This window comes from Apteryx mantelli, chromosome 8 (genome assembly GCF_036417845.1).
Source record: "Apteryx mantelli isolate bAptMan1 chromosome 8, bAptMan1.hap1, whole genome shotgun sequence".
Classification (NCBI taxonomy): domain Eukaryota; kingdom Metazoa; phylum Chordata; class Aves; order Apterygiformes; family Apterygidae; genus Apteryx; species Apteryx mantelli.
Window position 1 is genome coordinate 13,241,349 of NC_089985.1, and position 19,829 is coordinate 13,261,177.

The window sequence follows — 19,829 nt, forward strand, 5'->3', positions numbered from 1 at the left end:
CATTCCCCTCGGTGCTGTCTGTTAGCATGCATGCAAAAGGAGTGCATTTTACTGGTTTCCCAGGGCCGCCAAGTGAGTGTCCAGCACTGACCTCCTGGAGCGCAGACACAGCACAGGGACCGGGACCACAGCAGGACATGGGCAGCCCTCATGCACGGATGCCACCCCGAGCTGTGTCGTGGCCAGTCGGGGTGGCAGAGGAGGTCCCATGGGAGTCCTTGCAAGCACATCCCTATGGGATGTTAGGGTGCAGCTGGAAACTGGGCTGCCCATCACACTGGCTCTGAGCCCTGCCCAGCGTGGAAGGAGCCAGGTCCTTGTGTCATCTCCTGCTCCGGTCCTGAAAGAGATGGGAAAGCACCACTCCTAGACCAGACTCTATAGGGTCAGTCAGATTAGATGTCCAGCTCCCGGGTGGTTAAAGATAGGCACAGAAATCCCTCTGTGACAGTCCCGGGCGCACACAAATGTCACCATTTCCAGCCCCGATGAGATCAGCTCAGAGCTGATTTACACACTTCCTGGTGGCGGGCTCGGGCGAGCCGGGCTCTGCCAGCGCCGCAGGTTGCTGCGCCCAGGCGGAGAACTTTCCTTCTGTAATCGCTTTTAAATGCAACAGCAGAGAGAAAGAGCATGCGAGTGTGGGAGCGCGGGGGTAAAGGTCGAAGGTCCAGGAGCGGCAGCAAGCCGGAGCTGAACGGACTTTAGCCCGTCATTTAAATGTGTGGCTAGAGAAGCTCCAAGCAAAGGACGGACGAACCCTGAACAGAAAAGGTGCAGCGTTGCTCTGAAAAGGTTTGTTTCTATCTTCTTTCCACCCACGTTTTGTGTGCTTTAAGAAAAAAATCGATTAGCGCTTTGATGCCTTTGAGTCTCTCCCGGGGTTTTGGCATTAACTGCGAGCTTTGCGCTGATGTGGGCAGGGGGGAGACGTGAAGTCGCGGTGGGAAACGCAAGGCCAGGCTGCGGCTCCGCCGGCACAGCAGCCGGGCGGCATCGGCTCTCCAGGGCTCGTCCTGCAAGCAAAACACTCTGTAGGAAGCCCTAAAAAAGAGGGGTGATGTTTATCACCCAAGGCGCATTGCTCCCCTTTCCCAAAGGAGGCAGCTGGGTGCCCAGCACCGGGAAGCTCTCGGAAACAGGACCTGGGGAGCAGGAGGCGGCCAAGTTTCAGCGTTTCATCCCTTGCTCCTGCAGATTGTGGAGTGCTGCAGGCTGGAAGTTACTCAGCATTATATACACAATTTTTTTAATATCTATTAGCTGCGTAGAAAAGTAACCAGCTGTAGCCTAACTTCATGCTGTGGCTGGCAGAACAGTGGATTGAGAAAGTTCATGAGATCATCCTACTTTCTCTGCTTTTCTGGGGAGGGGTTCTCTAGATTTCTGCAGTTTCCTCCAAGTCTTGCTTAAATTAACTTGCTGTTTGCCATAAAATGGGTTGAAACCCAGTTATAAATTGCTCCTTTTTGAGACTTTGCAGTTTGAGTGTTTGCTAACTAATTAAACTTTATCTGGGTTAATTTTTTTCTAGTTTCTTTGCTTTATCGCTAAGTGAGGTGTAGCATAGCCTTCAGTTTACATGCCCTGAGGTTCGAGTTCCTCTCATCTAAACACTGAATTCCTGGGTTTCTAACTTTTCCTTTTCTTTTTCCTTTCCTGTATTTTGTAATATGAGCAGCACTTCATGATTGTTCATAACTTCTGAATCACTGATCTGCATTCCCACTCAGAGCCAGGCATTACAAGTTTTTTTAAAGCCTTTTTTTTCCCCCAAGAAAATGCCATTTAATTGAAAATAAAAAGAAAAGGATGAAAATGAGTCAACTTAGCTGAAGATGTTTCTTGAAAATGTTTCAAGAAGGTCAGTTTGCACAGGCAGAAGTGACGAGACTATGCTGCCTCCCATGAACCCTGTGGCTCTTTGCCTGGACTGTGTAGGATGTGGGTGAAGCCCTATTTCTACCTGGTATCAGAGAAGTGAGCCCAGGTTTCCTGGCTTTGTGAGGCAGCCACCTTCAAACCATCACCCTGTCTGGGTCAGCATTCTTCTTAAAATGAAACACAGAAATAAGGGCAAAAGGTGAGGGACTTGTTTTGCACTGGAATGAGAAACAAACATCAAAACCTTCACATTTTTTGCAAAAGGGATCCACTGTTTTTCTACCCGTCTTCCTCTCCAGCTTCTTTGAAACCTCTTCAGATGAAGTTTTACGGCCTGAATTTTTTGGTGAGCCTGGTGCATCTGAGCTGAGACAGTGTTCAGGCACCAGCTGCACCAGAAAGTCAGCAGTGGGGCTTTAGAAATAAGAAGTCCTCTTGCCCCTTTCAGGCAATGTGGTTTAACAGGAAACTCTCCAGCAGTAGGGTGATGCCTGTGAGGCAGTGCTAGGGGCGATCCCGAAGCGGTTAGCTGGGAAGAGCTTCCCCTTCTTTTCATGGCCTGGTTTGGACCGGGAAAGGGAATAAATAGAAAAAGAAGTGTGGTGAATTTGAAAAGGTGCCTCCTTTTCCCTGGCCTGCATGAGGGGAATCGCTGGACCGTCAGGGACACCTGACTCCCTGATAAGTGCCCACTGATGCAAGGTCACTGGGACAGAAGTGATTTATCCTCAGGGAGTTACTCCCGGCCACACTTCCCCCTGCGGCTCATTATTCTTGCTCTCAGCTTATTAGCACAGTACAGAGGTTAATGAGCAGCATCCACCAGCAACTGCAGAGAGGCTCCTCCTTGGCTTGCTCATTGAGGCTCTGCCTGGGTGTCATTCCCTGCACTGGGAACTGAAGAGGACTTTGTCTAAGGACAGTTTTCCTTTGTGAACAGTTCCAGACAGAGAAGTTGGGGGGAGCTTTCCCATGGGGAAAGCCAATGTTTCTGCTAATCTGTGGACTATTTTATAGCCAGTGTTTCTGCTAATCTGTGGACTATTTTATAGCCAGTTTATTACACCCCTATGGCAGGTAAAACTTCTTGCCCGGCACTCCTGCTTTGCCTCCTGGAGGACACCATGGTGCGGCGAGTGGCTGTAATCGGGGCCGGGGCCAGCGGGCTGGCCTCCATCAAGTGCTGCCTGGACGAAGGGCTGGAGCCCACCTGCTTCGAGAGGAATGACGACATCGGGGGGCTCTGGTGCTTTGCTGTGAGTGGGCTCTGTGCGAGGAGGTTTTCCCCTGGTTTCACCCTGTTCCCACTTGCCTTTGAAGGCTGCCACCCCCAGTGAAGATGAGGGAGCAACTGTGGCCTTGTGGGCTGTCTCCGTCCCAGGCACAGGGCTCCCCTGGCCCCAAGGGGAGAAGGGGATGGGGGAGCAGAAGCTGTGGTCTCCAGGGGTATGTGCCTCCTGCAGTGGTGACACAGGGACAGGCACCGAGGCTGACAGGAGTATGCATTCACTGCTCACCTTGTTCTGGAGCCACGAGTGGAGATGGTGGGAGCTAGCCATGGTTTATTCCTCATATCCAAGCCACTCTGATGATTCGGAGGAAAAAAGTCCTTATCTGTCCCTCTGCAAACAGCACCACTTGCTTCATACAGGACACAGTGGACTGTGGGAGGACCAGCGTGTACCGGTCGGTCATTGCCAACACCTCCAAGGAGATGTCCTGCTTCAGCGACTTTCCCTGCCCAGAAAACTTCCCCAACTTCCTACCCCACCACCAACTCCTGGAGTACTTCCGGATGTACGCTCGGCACTTCGACCTCCTGCAGCACATACGCTTCAAGGTGAGCCAGGGCCCCGGTGAGTCGCAGCTATCAGGGACGGTCCATAGAGAGCTGCGAGGAGCAGGACTGTTGACAGCTGCAATTACCAGGGCATTGCCCAGGCCACGGGATAACGGCGTGCATGAAGTCCATGAGGGCTGTGGGCCTTTCGCATCTTGAATGCAGCCCATATTAGGTTGCTCGAACACATGCTGCCCAGTGACAATCCTCATCTGTGCCTTTCCAGCCTTGGCAATTGCCAGAGGAAAGGTTCAGTGCTGGATTTAACAGCTTCAGAGGTGGAATGAGGCTCTCTGAGGGCCCAGCCTGCCCTCGGAGACCCCAGCCCTGCCCAGGCAGGACCTCTCAAGAATAAGGCACAGTCCCTGACTGCAATTTTGTTGGGCTTTGATGCAAGACAACAGTTCTCAGTGTGAAGAAGCGCCCCGATTTCTCCACCTCTGGCCAATGGGATGTCGTCACTGAGACCAAAGCAGGCCAGGAGTCGCACATCTTCGACGCTGTCATGGTTTGCACTGGCTATTACCAGGAACCCCTTTTGCCCTTGGCTTCTTTTCCAGGTAAGCCCTGCCTTTGCAGCTGGGTGGGCTTGAGAGCCATGTGGTTTGGGGGCCGTTCCCACAAGGGCCATGGTCCTGGCCGCATCTCACACTTCTGTGATGCTGTGGGCTCCCCCCGCCCCGCGACACTCCTTCGGGACAGAGCCAAAGTCAGGAACAAGCCACATGCTGCACCATCTTCCACTAAGAGAAAGATTTAGAGGTAAAATCCTCCGGGGAAAAGGCAGTGCTGCTATCAGAGCCAGTGAAATGATGCTGCTTTGCCCCAGGCAGGAAGGAATTCAGCCTGAAGATGGGTAGCTTGCAGCTGGCATTTGCTTTTGCAAGCTCCATGAACCCCACAGGCTGGGGCAGATGTGAACGTCACCCCACGGAAATGCATGTGTGCATATCCAGGAATGGGTGAAATGCTGAGCAAAAGATGTGGCCTTGTTCTTGCACAAGACTTTACAAAGCAGGACCAAAACAAGCACGCACAGGGTGGTAGGAGAGAGGGAATGCCAGACAGAGCGTGGTTGCCCTTGGCATCACTCAACAGAGCCAAGGTCCTTATGGGCCTCACTGCACTTGGCTCTGCTGCAAAGAGAGAGATGGGAGGCAAGATGAAGGGGCGGAAGGGTCTGAGGGTTGCCGAGGGAACCAGCAATAAGGCTGCCAAAAGCATGTCATAGGGGCAAACAAACTTACCGGATGGTAGGAGATGCTCTCTGCCTAGGTATCGAAACGTGCTTTAAAGGCCGGTACCTCCACAGCAGGGAGTACAGAGATGCGGAGGGTTTCCAGGGGAAGCGAGTCCTCGTGATCGGTGTCGGCAACTCCGGCGGCGACATCTCCGTGGAGCTGAGCCGCGTGGCTGCAAAGGTATGGCTCCACCGCGGTGCCGAGCCTGCCGGTGGTTCCTGCAGACCTTTCCTGCCGACAGCAAGTCGGGCAGCATGGCCAAGCCCCGGCTCGGCGCTGCGTTAGCCAACAGCACTGGGTACCCCCAGGCTGTGCAGTAGCTCCTCCTGGGACAAGATGCAGACAGGAGTAAACTAAAATTATGGCTGCCCTTAAAGGCTCCACTTAATAGCACCTTAGACACAGAGCTGGTGCTAGTGCTCCTTGTGAAAACGGCATCACAGTGGGGCAGGACAGAAACTGGGCTGAAAAAGCAGAATTATTCTCAAAACAGGCACCGGGCTGAGCACAGTCCGTGCTGCAGCCACAGCATTCACAGGCATTGCTGCCCGGTGGGGGTCTCTCGCAGATGCGCCGTGCTGTTGATTTGGTACTGATAAAATTAGCAAGAACTGCCCTGGGGGATGCCTTTTCCCTTCCTCTGCATGGCCCCTGCTGAATCCTTTTCCAGGTCCTGGCATTCAGCTGTTTTTTTCTCTCCCACCTCCCAGCCCTCTGAACAAGGGTTCATCACTCCTTTTCCGCCTCAGCTACGTGCACCCAGCACCTCCCATCCCCAGATATCTCCCCAAACTGCCTCCAGGTATGCAGAAAAGATGCCCAAGCACCTCCTGTGACAGAAGTGGGAGCCAGGCCATTGCATGGGCTTTAATAGCTGTCCTGCACTCTGAAGCTAGACCTTGGATTTCTTCCCTCCATCCACCTTCCAAAGACAACTTTATATTTAGCCTCTCAGTACCCACAGAAACCCATGCTACCGGAGCTTTTGCTCCCCAGGGTCTGTGTGTCATGAGGGACGCTGGAGGACACAAGAATAGGGTTTTCACACCAGTAATTGTGGATATGTCCAGGGAAAGCGTTGCCCAATGGCTTTCTAAATAAACGGACCTTCAAACTGTGGGCCATCAAAATAAGCACTGCAGTTCCTGGGGAGCTTAGACCATCTGGGAAGCAGACAGAGTGGCTGGTTTGCAGTTGCTGGAAGTCTGCAAAAGCCACCATGAGCTGGTTGTTCATCTGGACACCTCCCTCCCTTGGGATAATTCATTCAGCTCCCTGCTACCAAACACAGGAGATGGGATTTGCCATTTGGGGCAAAAATGGAATCAGACCTTTGGGCAAGAGATTCTCAATCCTGCCTTCTTTCCCAGGTGTTTCTCAGTGCCAGGAGCAGCACGTGGGTGGTCAGTCGTATTTCATCTCAAGGTTTCCCTTTCGACATGGTCATCACCACGCGCTTTACACATTTTCTCTACTGGCTTCTCCCGTCAGCCATCATGAAAAGGATTGGGTTCTGGAAGTTCAATTCATGGTTTAACCATACAAACTACGGTTTGGCTTCTGTTAAAAGGTATTTTTCTCTGTTTTGTTGGTTCATTGGTGGTTTTTAATGATTTGAAATATCCAGTTGTTCATTTCAGGGAATAGTTGAGAAATAGCAAACTGTTAGTGCGGAATTAACTTTTTTTCCATCAGTAGCTTTTTATGATGTATTGGGTTTTGTACCAAACTCTCATGCTCACACAATGTAAGTGAGACTGTCAGAAGCTTTCCTCTTGGTGCCTATGTTCACAGCAGACTCAGGACCCACAGTTTGGCTACAGGGGACTTTTCTATATAGGCTTTCTGCCTGCAGGGAGATGCTCTCCTTTGTGTAAAGCCATCAGGGTGGTGTGACTGCTGCCTCCACGGCCACGCGAGATGGGCCAGTGCCCCAGCCAGAGCTCAGGCCCTTGGGGCCAGAGCCTGCATGCCACATGCAGTTCTCAGCTGTGCTGGGACATCAACAGCTACTGCGAGGAGGCAGCAAGCCTGTTCCTCCAGTCTGCTCCAGGGAAAGCTGTAAAGCTGGAAAGACTTGATCAGACTTTAAGGAAAACCTACCAGTGAGGCACAGACAGCTTGGGAAGGTTGTGGAGTTGCCACCACTTTGGCATTTTAGGGGTAGGTTAAACCTACATCAGGCTGCTTTGCAATGGCTGATCCTGCTTTTGGGGGCAGAGGTACAAATCTGAGCCCCTCTAGATCCCTTCCAGCACTAGTTTCCTTGAATCCTGCTGAAAAAGCCCTTTCCAGATGTTTCAGGATCCCTCCAGAAGCTAATGCTACTCTCCTTCTCTCCTTCTCCCTCCATGTGCAAGTTCCAAGTTTAACATAATTATAAATGAAGAGCTGCCATTTTGCATCCTCTCTGGGACTGTCGTGTTGAAACCAAATGTGAAGGAGTTCACTGAAAGCTCGGCTGTTTTTGAAGACGGGACAAGTGAAAACATTGACGTAGTGGTCTTTACCACGGGATACGTGTTCTCATTTCCCTTCCTGGAAGACTCGGTTCGCAGCCTCTTCAAACATAGCTGTTCCCTCTACAAATGCATCTTCCCTGCACAGCTGGAAAAGCCGACACTGGCCATCATCGGCTTAGTACAACTGACAGGCTCTGTGATGGTGGGAGCAGAAATGCAGGCTCGCTGGGTGACGGGAATCTTTGCAGGTAGGAGCTGGCGTGCCCGGACAAGGGGAGGTGGCATGAGGGAGGTCGAGCGCAGCCTGGCCGGCTCTCCACAAGGCCCAGGCCATGTCAGGAAGGGCACTTTCCATCTTTTGAAGGAGCTGTGCATTTTGGGGCTGTGGGCACTAATAGTGCGTTAGCCTCTGGCCCCACGGACCACTGTTTCTTTTTTCTTCCCAGGCTCCAACAAGCTGCCTCCTGTCACCAAGATGATGGCAGATATTTCAAAGAAGGAGAAGCAGCTGGCCAAAAGGTGAGTGCTGCTCCCATGCTCTGGGCACGCTGCACTGGCCAGGACAACACGGGTGAAGGCAGTCCCTGCAGTGGCTGTGTCACGGACCTGTCTAGGGCATCTAACTCTTCCTGAATGCAGATATTACCGCAATACCTGTAGCGAGATGGGGAGATGCTGTCACTCTCTTTGACAGATGACAACCCAGGACACCAAGGACACATCTCCCCTGGTCGAGCAGCACAGAACTGCTCCGTTTCTGCTGAAGCATTGGGAGCCGAAGAGTTCCTGCTGACCCATGCCCTTCCCAGACTCAGCTCCGGACACAGCAGGAGCACCCCCAGGCTGGAGCTTCCCATGGCCGGGGAACCCTTGGCTTGCTCCAAATGCCACTGACCTTTGCAGCAGCTTGCAGCAAGACCCCTGACAGATCAGGCTGGTGGCCCAATTCACCAGGCTGCTAAGTTATGCCCTTATTTCCAGCATCTCAGGCTGGAGACTTGGTTTCCTCCAGACTAGTGGTGCCATCTCGTGGCTTCTCCCTCCCAAACCCACTCACCGGGAGCTCTAGGGCCAGAGCCCCGTACACAACCCCACCAGAGCCGGGTAATGCAGGCTGTGGGTTGTTTGGGTGACAGTTTTTGGCAGGTCAAAACAAATATTAGACATGGCTCTAACACATCCATTGTGTATATGAGTACTAAGGCCCTGCCTTGTTTGCACTGGGATTTTACCGTAGGTCAGGATATGCCCTCAAGGCTACAGGACAGATGCACTGGATGTGCTGCCTCACAGTCACCAACAGCTTTCTTGGCTGTCCTACCCGGAGTGAGTTGTGAGACCTCATGGCCAGGCGGCGTGCGCTCTGGGTTAGGTCTCATGATGGGGCAGAGTTGGATCATACGACCAAGGATACCAGTGAAAATCTGGGCCAAAACAGTGTCACATGGATTTTCATCAAGAGCCCCATCTACTCCAGACACGCACGCTGTCCTCACATGTTTTGTTACATAGAAATACAGGAGTCTGAGTTGCAATGGAGATAAAGCTGTCTCAGATTCGCTGAAGTGGATTAAGCACACCTCTTCTGCAGGGAAGATAAGGCCTTGGGAAGAAAGAGCTTGGATTTGTTCCATGTGCTCACTGTTTACAGGGCTCAGCTTTAGCCTCTGTATCGGCGCTGGGATGGGGTAGTGGAAGAGCTCGGGTGTCACCTACATGGGCTTGGTTGCCGAAATGAGCTGAAGTTCTCAGCGCATTTCCTAATAAACTAATAGCAGATGAGCTGATGACAAAGCAGAGAAATGGGAGTGCGAGGCTGAGCTCTTCCAGTGCCTCTTGGCACAGGAAGCTTTCTGCATCTTTTAGCTTTCCCCAGTCCATTTGGCAATCTTAGTTGTGAATGTAGACTCCTTCGCCTCTCAAAAAGGGCCAAATCCAAGCCAGTGAATCTTGAGGAAGGACATTACATGGATGTTTGTGGCATTACAATGATGGCAGCATTATGTGAGAACCATTCCTTAGTTCAGCCCTCTCCCTGGGTTGCATTTTTGAGGGCTCAGCCACAACAGGGTTACAGAGACAAAACAAGTTTCAGCTCAATGCCTGCACCAGGGTAACTGTTAGTAACTGACCACACAAAGGCTCTTTCGGTGCCTTTAGGCTTATTTATCTGACTACAGAGCACAGGCTAAGGGAGCTCACCCTAGACCCTGGGCTCGGCTGATGCCCGCTGCTTCGTTAGTCCCCCGCAGTGGGATGACTTGTCTGAGCCCTGGGCGTTTGCTCCCTGTGGAGCTGGGAACCGAGGTGGGAAGGAGCACGGAGCTGCCTGGCTGTGTTCGGAAATGTGCCAGGATGTCATTTGATTTTTTCCTTGTCTGTTTCATGTCCCAACGAAGCAATTCTCCCGAGAAGGCGAACATGTGGATAAATTTTATTAGCTACATGGATGAAATTGCATCGTGTGCCGGCGTAAAGCCCAGAGTGCTGAGGCTGCTCCTGACAGACCCCCGACTGGCCCTGACGATGTTTTTCGGCCCCTGCTCACCCTACCAGTACCGCCTGGTGGGACGGGGCCGCTGGAGCGGGGCCAGAAGCGCCATCCTGACTCAGTGGCAGCGGGCTTTGAAGCCCTTGCAAACCCGCGTCCTAGATGACTCCTCTGACAGCTCCTCCAGCTTACGCTGGCTGTGTCTCCTTGCCCTGCCTGCTGTTCTCGTGGCAGGTTTCCTCCTTTCCAAATATCCCCGACCATGGTGGATCCCCAGGGCAGGTTCCCATCTGTAGATGAAACCTGGCAAAATCTGAGCTGGGGACAGCTGTGCTGCTGCAAGGCAGCGTCAGCGGCATCTGGGTCTGTCACCCACGCTGTCCCCAGGGGTGCCAGGAAGCGGGCTGGCTCCCGGGCACACCACCGAAATGGCGGCAGCCATCTCCCGCTTCACAGAATCACAGAATTACAGAATGGTTGAGGTTGGAAGGGACCTCTGGAGATCATCTAGTCCAACCCCCCTGCTCAAGCAGGGTCACCTAGAGCACGTTGTACAGGATTGCATCCAGGCGCGTTTTGAATATCTCCAGAGAAGGAGACTCCACAACCTCTCGGGGCAACCTGTTCCAGTGCTCTGTCACCCTCACAGTAAAGAAGTTTTTTCTCATATTCAGATGGAACTGTCTGTGTTTCGGTTTGTGCCCGTTGCCTCGCATCCTGTCGCTGGGCACCACTCAAAAGAGTCTGGCTCCATCCTCTTGACACCTTCCCTTAAGATATTTGTACACATTAATAAGATCCCCTCTCAGCCTTCTCTTCTCCAGGCTAAACAGGCCCAGCTCTCTCAGTCGTTCCTCATAAGAGAGATGCTCCAATCCCCTAATCATCTTAGTAGCCCTCCACCGGACTCCCTCCAGTAGCTCCATGTCTCTCTTGTATTGGGGAGCCCAGAACTGGACACAGTACTCCAGATGCAGCTTCACCAGGGCTGAGTAGAGGGGGAGGATCACCTCCCTTGACCTGCTGGCAACACTCTTCCTGATGCTGCCCAGGACACCATTGGCCTTCTTGGCCACTAGGGCACATTGCTGCCTCATGGTCAACTTGTTGCCCACCAGGACCCCCAGGTCCTTCTCCGCAGAGCTGCTTCCCAGCAGGTCAACCCCCAGCCTGTACTGGTGCATGGGGTTATTCCTCCCCAGGGGCAGGACCCTGCACTTGCCTTTGTTGAACTTCATGAGGTTCCTCTCTGCCCAGCTCTCCAGCCTGTCCAGGTCTCTCTGAATGGCAGCACAGCCTTCTGGGGTATCAGCCACTCCTCCCAGTTTTGTATCGTCAGCAAACTTGCTGAGGGTGCACTCTGTGCCTTCATCCAGGTCATTGACGAATAAATTGAACAATACTGGACCCAGTACTGACCCCTGGGGGACGCCACTATCTACAGGCCTCCAACTAGACTTTGCACCGCTGATCACAATCCTCTGAGCTCTGCCTTTCAGCCAGTTCTCAATCCACCTCACTGTCTGCTCATCTATCCCACACTTCCTGAGCTTGCCTATGAGGATGTTATGGGATGTTATGAGACAGTGTCAAAAGCCTTACTGAAGTCTAGGTAGACAACATCCACTGCTCTCCCCTCAACTACCCAGCTAGTCATTCCATCGTAGAAGGCTATCAGGTTTGTTAAGCATGATTTCCCCTTGGTGAATTCATGCTGACTACTCCTGATCACCTTCTTATCCTTCACATGCTTAGAGATGGCATCCAGGATGAGCTGCTCCATCACCTTTCCAGGGACTGAGGTGAGGCTGACTGGCCTGTAGTTCCCTGGGTCCTCCTTCTTGCCCTTTTTGAAGACTGGGGTGATATTGGCTTTCTTCCAGTCCTCAGGCACCTCTCCTGTCCTCCATGACCTTTCAAAGATGATGGAGAGTGGCTTAGCAATAATGTCCGCCAGCTCCCTCAGCACTCGTGGGTTCATCCCATCAGGGCCCATGGATTTGTGGGTGTCAAGTTTGCTTAAATGATCTCTAACCCACTCCTCCTCCACCAAGGGAAAGTCTTCCTCTCTCCAGACTTTCTCTCTTGCCTCCAGGATCTGGGGTTCCTGAGGGCTGGCCTGAGCAGTAAAGACTGAAGCAGAGGCGGCATTCAGTAACTCTGCCTTCTCTGCATCCTTCATCACCAGGGCACCCACCCCATTCAGCAAAGGGCCCACATTTTCCCTAGTCTTCCTCTTGCTGCTGATGTATTTGAAGAAGCCCTTCTTGCTGTCCTTGACATCTCTAGCCAGATTTAATTCCAAACGGGCCTTAGCCTTCCTCGTCGCATCCCTGCATACTCTGACAACGTTCCTATATTCCTCCCAAGTGGAGGAATTGTCCCCCTTTCCACTTTCTGTATACTTCCTTCTTCTGGTTGAGTTTTGCCAGGAGCTCCTTGCTCATCCATGCAGGTCTCCTGCCTCCTTTGCTTGACTTCCTACTCATAGGGATGCACCGCTCTTGAGCCTGGAGGAAGTGATGTTTGAATATTAACCAGCTCTCTTGAACACTCCTTCCTTCTAGGGCCCTCACCCATGAGATTCCTCCAAGTAGGTCCCTGAAGAGGACAAAGTTTGCTCTCCTGAAGTCCAGGGTTGTGATCCTACTTGGTGCCCTGCTGCCTCCTCGCAGGATCCTGAACTCCACCATCTCATGGTCACTGCAGCCAAGGCAGCCCCCAACCTTCACATCTTCCACCAGTCCTTCTTTGTTTGTTAGTACGAGGTCCAGCAGCACACCTCTCCTTGTTGGCTCCTCCACCACCTGTGTCAAGAAGTTGTCACCAATGCTCTGCAGGAACCTCCAGGACTGTTTGTGCCTAGCTGTGTTGTCTCTCCAGCAGATATCAGGGTGGTCAAAGTCCCCCATGAGAACCAGGGCCTGGGATCATGAGGCTACTTCCAGCTGTCTGTAGAAGGCCTCATCGACTTCCTCTTCCTGATCGGGCGGCCTGTAGTAAACACCCACCACAGTGTCCCCCATGCTAGCCTGCCCTTTGATCCTTATCCATAAGCTCTCGACTCGCTCTTCATCCACCCCTAGGCACAGCTCAATACATTCCAGTTGCTCTCTCACATAAAGAGCAACTCCACCACCTCGCTTTCCTGGCCTGTCTTTCCTAAAAAGCACGTAGCCATCCATGACAGCACTCCAGTCATGCGAGCTATCCCACCATGTCTCTGTAATGGCAATGAGACCATGGCCCAGCGACCGCACACAGATCTCTAGTTCTTCCTGTTTGTTCCCCAAGCTGCTTGCATTGGTGTACAGGCATTTCAGAGAGGTGATCGAGCATGCAGGTTTCCCAGGAGGGATACAAGAGGATCCTCCATAGCCACGTCCCATGTGCACTTCCCTGGCTGCATGCACCCGCTGGAGGCATCCCGACTTGAGCCGCGTTTTGCCGACTACCCTGTCACCATAACTCTGCCCTTCCCCCACCTTTCCTAGTTTAAAGCCCTCCTTACCAGGTTGGCCAACCTGTTGGCAAAGACATGCGTGCCCCGCTTAGTGAGGTGGATCCCATCTCTCCCAAGCAGTTGTCGATCTTCAAACAGGGTCCCATGGTCATAGAAACCAAAACTCTGTTGCCAACACCAGCGGCACAGCCAGGCAGAGCAGGTGCATTTGCTGCTTGCATTTCACTGCCTCTGGAGGTGAATGTCGCCAAGGCTGCTTCCCCAGTGGAGAAAGCCATCTGCAACTCCCTGGTCTGTTCTCGACCCAAATCTGGCTGCTTTGCTCAAGCGTCGGGTTGGATCTCTGCAGGCCTTTGGGGGAGAGCCTGAAGTGCTGGTCTGCATGGCCACTGCATCTGTGCAGGGGCCTCGTGCCTCAACTCAAGGCAGGGTCTCAGTGACAGGTCTAAGCCCAGGCCAGTATTTCTTGGCCCGCTGCTTGGCTTGAGCCCCTTTCATAAATCTTCATAAATCTTCAGCAAGACCTGCAAAATAATGATTTTTGAAACACTCAATGTTCTTTTTATTTGCCTGGTGACTTCTGGGACATAACCAGAAATAAATCTCACTGATTTGGACTTCTTTGATACTTTTTATTAACGGGTTTATTATTGGCAGAAGGAAGGAGTTTTTTTCAAGTGGACCTAGTATCCTGAGTCATGCTTCAGGTGAGAAGGCCATCGTAAGAAAAATGGGGCACATTTGGAAACAGAGACAAATGCAGGTGGGCCCATGTTCACACCATTGCCTGAGCAGCCCCAGGGTTGCAGGCAAACCTGAAGGCAAAGGGAGCTGGGCAGATCCTCCCCACGTACACGTTTTTTTAATCTTGGGATATTGTTGCAAGCCCAGCTGATGAGTGCTAAATGCTTGCGCTGGGGTTGCATTCACTTCATCCCAGGAGCAACGGTCAGCAGGAGACACGATGCATCTGAATCCTTTATATCCGCCCCTGTTGGCACTGCCAAATGGCTCTCCTGGTGTTTGGTGGTTTGCATAAAGCGCCCGTTGCTGGCAATGCAATCGCATGCAGACCTCACGTCCGCACAGGCGTCACACTGGTGTTGCTCTCCCAGCGCGACTGAAGTAATTATGTGACGACCACACAGATCTGCTCACTGCCTGGTCCCACCTGGGGAGGGAGGCAGCGAAGATGGGCAGAGCGGTGTGCACGCAGCCAACAGCACCCACGCTAAGAGCACCCACGCCAGCAGGGCTGGCGGGGCGCGCGGTGCGAACAGCACCAGTGCTGGCAGACCCGAAAGGGTGCGTACCGCTAACAGCACCCACACTGACAGGGCTGGCAGGGTGCAGGGTGCTAACCGCCGCCGTGCCAGCAGGGCTGGCAGGGTGCACGGCACTAACAGCACCCACCCCAGCAGGGCTGGGGGCCCACGGTGCTAGCAGCACCCACCCTGGCGGTGCTAACGGCGGCCATGCCGGCAGCACCAGCGCGGTGCACAGAGCTAACCGTGCCCGCGGTGGCAGCGGTACCGGGGCGCGCGCGGCGGCACCGGGCGCACAGGCCCCGCCCCCCGCGCGCCGCCAGGGGGCGCTGCGCGCGCCGCCGCCCCGCGCCGCCCGACTGCGGCACCGCGCGGCCACGTGAGCGGCGCGGCGCGGCGCGGCGCGGCGCGGGGGGCGGGGCGGGCGCGCGCGCGGCGCGGTGAGGTCAGACGTCGTTGGCGCCGGCTTGGCCGCCCGCCATCTTGGCCCCTGTGTGGAAGCGGCTCAGGCGCGGCGTCGCGGCGCCGGGAGCGGCAGCGGCCTCGCCGAGTCCGGGAGCCGGGGGAGGCCGGAGCGCCGGCCCGCCGCGCCGCGCGCCAGGTGAGCGGCGGCGCTGCCGCCTCCCGCTGCGCCCCGCGGGCCCAGCGCCGCGCACCGGCGCCGGGAGGCAGCGGCGGGCGAGCGGCCTGCGCCGCATGGCCCCGGGCGGGGGCGGCTTCCGCCGGGCTCCGGCCTGGCGGCCGCGGCCCTGCGCTCAGCGCGCCCGGGAGCCGGCGGCCGGCGGCCCGCTGCCCGCGCGGCCCGGCGGGGGGAGGCGGCGCGGCGCCGGGCCCGCAGCGGGCGGGCGGGCCGGGCTGCCCCGCGCCGCTGGGCCGCGCCGCATCGCCGCCCGCCGCGCCCTGGGGCCGGCCGCGCCCGCGGCGGCGGGAGGGGGCTGCCGTGGTGGGGTCCGCTTCGGAGCGGGCCTGTCGGGGCGCCGCTTTCTTCAGCCTCCCGCCTCCCCCTTCTCTCTGAGCGGCTCCGGGTCTCTCTTTCTCTCTAGGGAGATTCGTCGAGAAGCGTGCCGTCCCCTGCGTGCGTTTGCGCTCACTTTGCGGCTGTGATCCTTGCTCCAAAAACTCGCTGGGGGGTGGGGGGGGGCTTTTCTTAGGGGATGCTGGAGGCACATGCAGGGCACCGCATCTTGGTTTTCTAACTCTGTAATATTCATCCACAGTTCTTGAGAGGTATGGTAAAGGCTGTTGCTGGATTATTTGGTGCAGGACTGACTAAAGCTCCTTCCATGAAGGTGTTGCTGTTTCTGCTTGTAGGGACAAGGTTTGGAGAAGTGGGGTAAGCACAGCCAGGAGTATTTTTACTGGTAGTGCTTAAACCATGGTGTGAGGAAGCTTAGATGACATGGCTAAATTTCAGGTAGCCAGTCTGCAGTAGGTATTTTGGGAACCATCGCCTAGGGGTGCAGGGATTGAAAATCTTGGGGCCAAAGATGGCTCAGCTAATTTCCAGCTCAGGATGTTCTTATGGGCCAGGGGTGCTTGAGTAGTATGCATGAGGGAATGGTGTTGGGAGTTGTCTGGAACACTTCATGATTTTTGTGTTTCTTTCCCTTTGTCTCTCAGCCATGTGTTTTGTAAGCTTGTCCCTTTGTGAAAGCTTTTCAGCACCTTCTTATTGAGTAAAAACTGTTCTTATCGCTTTTTGATGACTGGAGTCAAATGGTACATTAGTAGAAGTAAGCATTATTTCAAGCAGGTGGAACATAATTTCTTTTTCTTTGTAGCTTTTTCTCTTGTGTGGTAGGACATCAAGCCTACCAGTTGTCTAGTCCTCAGAGCACTGCCAAGACAAGAAGTTACTTCTGAAGGGAGGAGGAAATGGGATGTGATCTCATTTGTACATCAGTGAGAAACAAAAGGATTGCCTTTTAATACTGCTTGCCAGGAGCTGAATGGGTCTCAATTTTCTTTGAATCATATAGTACAGAGAATTTTCTTCAAGATTAATTTTGGGGTGTTTTAAAGCAACTGGCCTACAGTGGTCTCTTTGGGGCTAAGGAATTGGAAAGGTTTGAGATTTCTTTGAAGTTGCTGTATGTTCAATGAAAAGATGGTTTGTCCTCAAGAATATTGTGTTTTGATGAGTTCAGTGAGTGAGGAGTATGACTACTTAGCTTTTATGAGGTATGTTTTTGAAAGATGCTCACTTGAGCTAAAGTGAGAATTGGCAAAGGCCGCTGCTTGTGTGCGGAGACTAGGGTAATGACTTGTTATGTGGCTTTGAGTCTGTCACTTGGAACACTGCCTTAGTAGATGTGCGTTTTCTACATCAAGAAAGTATCACTTTGGTAAGTAATAGCTAATAAGATGTGTATAAACCAATATACAGTCATTTCTGTGAGCCGTGTTAATATCACTGTAGTCATGTATAGTTTACTTTGCTTAGGCTTCATAACTGGAAGCCTTAGCTTTTTGTAGGGAAGCCTTTCTCAAAAATAGTTATTTCAATTTACATCTATAACTTCTGTGTTGCTGGAGTCCTTGTTCAATGGTGAAGGTTTGTTATGCATCTTCCTTAGGCATAATTTCCCCACCTCTTGAAGTCTGCTAGGGAAAGTGAAATAGACCACAAGGAACAGGGAAAAGATGATGCAGTTCAGGAGAGAGATTCCTTTTTGGTTGGGTCCTGCATGAATGAGTGCTGTAGGTCAATAAAGTGAAGGAATATAAGTCAAAGAAGTGGGTATTTTGTATGGTCAGATGTCCTAGGTTACTGTGAAAGTGCAAGTCCCTTATTTCAAAATATTACCTGTATTAACTATGGGAGTGACATGCAAGTGGAGAGAGGGTGGAAAATGTAGTGTAAATGCCATTTAATGATAGCCTGGATGGGAGGTTTAGATGCAGAAGTAGAAAGAAAAGGGTAGCTCTTGAAGAAGGGTAAACCCTTGCATAGTTTGTTAGAGATGTGGGTGAAGAAGAAATATTCCTCCGCGGCCCTCCTGTTGAAGGGAAGAGGGGAGCATCTTTGGAGGCTGTATATATTAAAGGAGGGTTTGTGGAAAAAACTCCGCCCTGAAGATGCACCACCTTTCCACTAGTTGAAGATGGATGTTGGACTTGTAGTGACGGGACTGCCAGTGGTGTTTTACTGGTAGAACCAGTTGTTCATCTCCTATAGCAAATTTTTTCTTCACTCAGCTTCTTGCCCTCTTTTTTTTTCTTCCTTTCTTTTTTTTTCCTTCCAGGCCCTGGTTTCACAAAACCTTGTAGAAATTTCCCATGGGTGAAGGCAGGTGCAAAAGAAGAGATGAAATTTGTGTGAGGAGGTGGGAGGAAAAAATACTGTGTGTGTGTTTGAAATGAAAATGGAATTAACAGAAGTCTTAAAAAATGCATAAAGAGCAGATGATGGAGTCCTAATAAAAATCAGATGAAGACAGCTTTTTATGCCTATGAAGAACAGACTAACAGAAATAGACTGTTTTTATTACAAATACCTCAGCCATTACATAACATTCTAACTAAATGCTAACGAATTAGTCTGTTACAGATTGCAAACACATATTAAAGGGAGAAGCTTTGCATCATTCATATTGTTCATGTTTATATAGATCTGACACTCTCTTGATTAACAGTAGGATTATGGATAGAAGACATACAACACACTTCTGTTCTTACTAAAGTATAATGATGTCAAATTTTAACTGATACATATTAAAAAAAAAGGCATGCGTGCTCTGCTTTCAGGATCTCAGGATCTTAAAACACTAGGGACAAGGAATATTGCACTTTATATTTGGGTCTGTCAAATGCAAGTTTTGGCTGAAGAACGATGGGATCACCCAGGTCTGGGTAACTTGAGCGAAGGGCTCCATTAAATAACTCTTTAATTCAGTGTGCAGCTGACTCCTAGGTGAAAGGGCTGCTTTACTCAATGTTTAGATGGTTGAGATGTAAGATGTAACTGGACATGCTCTGAGGTACTTAATAGTTTTCCATAGTAAAACCAGCAATGGCTAGGCTGGCCGTTTTTGGCACACTGCTGGCTTATGCTAGCGGATCAAACCTTTCCTCCTTAGAAAAGCAAACCTTTTCAGGCTGTCCTCATTAAATCATGTAAACAGCAACAGCTTGTTTTTTTAAATTAAAATTTTTGTAAGCATGTGACCTTAATGTTTCTAGATTTTAGATTTTATATACTCCAGGGGAAAAGAACTGTAGGTTTGCCTCTTAAAACTATGTTTGCGGGACGAACAGTTAAGCTAAGGTGTTATTTGTTAAAGAAACATTTGTGAGCTATCTTTCAGTCTTTAGTCACCATATTAAATCTTCAGCTAAGGTGGACTTGCAGGAACGTCTTCAATTTTGCAGAAGAATAAATTCTTAATCAAGAAGCTATTGATATTTTTTCTCTCAATTTAAGACTTGATATGCTTCAAGACTTGTATTTTTTTTTCCATTTCAAAAAAAATCACATACTTCATTGAACTCCCTTACTCTCTCTAGATCAAAGCTTCGATGTATTCATTTTGCCCAAATAAATGGTTGTATTTACAGGGCTTGTTTAATAATACTGTTTAGGACAGTCTGTGCCTCCTATATAGATGTATCTAAATGCATAAGTGTACAGCAAAAGTTCTAGAGAGGTGGAGCAATAATAAATTTTCTCCTGTCAATATGAATAAACAGCTTATAGGAAAGATGTGCTCTAGTAAGAGAAACTTGCCTGTGCTGGCTTCTTATATAGCTATATAGTTAATTTACTGAAGTCCCCTTGATTAGGGCATTTTTTTTCGTGCCTCAGATCAAGCTAGCAGCATGGACTGAACTTTGTAGCAGGCACTTAACTTTTAATAAAAGCATTTCTTAACCTTAATTTTGATAGCATATTGAGCCTATATAGGATTTTTTTTTTCTAAGTAGAATAAACAAAGAACTGAAGAGCAACTGAAAATGTTAAACTTCATCTGTAGCCATTTGGCAGATGCAAGTTAACTTCCATGTAAAATGGGTTCTGTGATGCTGAAAGGCAGATATATAAAGCTGAGTATGCTGGTAAGGCTTTTCTAAGTTAGTTCTTCATCTTTTTTTAAACAAAGCATGAATGAATCCTGTCTAAGGCAGATGGCTGAAGTTGACTCTTTTAGCCCTTATTGTAATTAACCAATGTTGTCCAATGCTGT

General features: G+C 51.3%; 2 protein-coding genes across 17 annotated transcripts in view; both read left to right on the forward strand.

Annotated features, from left to right (window-relative positions):
* Window positions 1-729: 729 nt before the first annotated feature.
* On the forward strand, window positions 730-10,591 carry LOC106499694 (dimethylaniline monooxygenase [N-oxide-forming] 4-like). Of its 3 annotated transcripts, XM_067300669.1 has the most exons (9): window positions 730-795; window positions 2,962-3,140; window positions 3,536-3,724; window positions 4,122-4,284; window positions 5,000-5,145; window positions 6,336-6,535; window positions 7,326-7,675; window positions 7,874-7,946; window positions 9,827-10,591. In XM_067300669.1, exons 2-9 carry the CDS (start codon window positions 3,009-3,011, stop codon window positions 10,212-10,214), a joined length of 1,641 nt encoding a protein of 546 aa, XP_067156770.1. In that variant the 5' UTR covers window positions 730-795; window positions 2,962-3,008; the 3' UTR covers window positions 10,215-10,591. The 3 variants fall into 3 exon arrangements, with proteins under 3 accessions (XP_067156770.1, XP_067156772.1, XP_067156771.1); XM_067300671.1 differs by lacking the exons at window positions 4,122-4,284; window positions 5,000-5,145; XM_067300670.1 differs by lacking the exons at window positions 730-795; window positions 4,122-4,284 and having other exon boundaries at window positions 3,020-3,140; window positions 5,037-5,145.
* A 4,590-nt stretch (window positions 10,592-15,181) lies between these two features.
* PRRC2C (proline rich coiled-coil 2C) overlaps window positions 15,182-19,829 on the forward strand; it is a 79,086-nt gene continuing 74,438 nt past the window's right edge. For all 14 annotated transcript variants that reach the window (XM_067300687.1, XM_067300672.1, XM_067300682.1 and 11 more), the window contains exon 1: window positions 15,182-15,247. The gene's annotated coding sequence lies outside the window, so the exon portion shown is untranslated. The remainder of the gene's footprint in view (window positions 15,248-19,829) is intronic.

Excerpts from the sequence above, each read along its gene's own strand:
- LOC106499694 (XM_067300669.1), top strand. The coding sequence starts at position 3,009 with ATGGTGCGGCGAGTGGCTGTAATCGGGGCCGGGGCCAGCGGGCTGGCC. Across the intron at positions 7,676-7,873 it reads GGTGACGGGAATCTTTGCAG|GCTCCAACAAGCTGCCTCCT; the intron begins GTAGGAGCTGGC and ends TTTTCTTCCCAG. Across the intron at positions 7,947-9,826 it reads GAGAAGCAGCTGGCCAAAAG|CAATTCTCCCGAGAAGGCGA; the intron begins GTGAGTGCTGCT and ends GTCCCAACGAAG.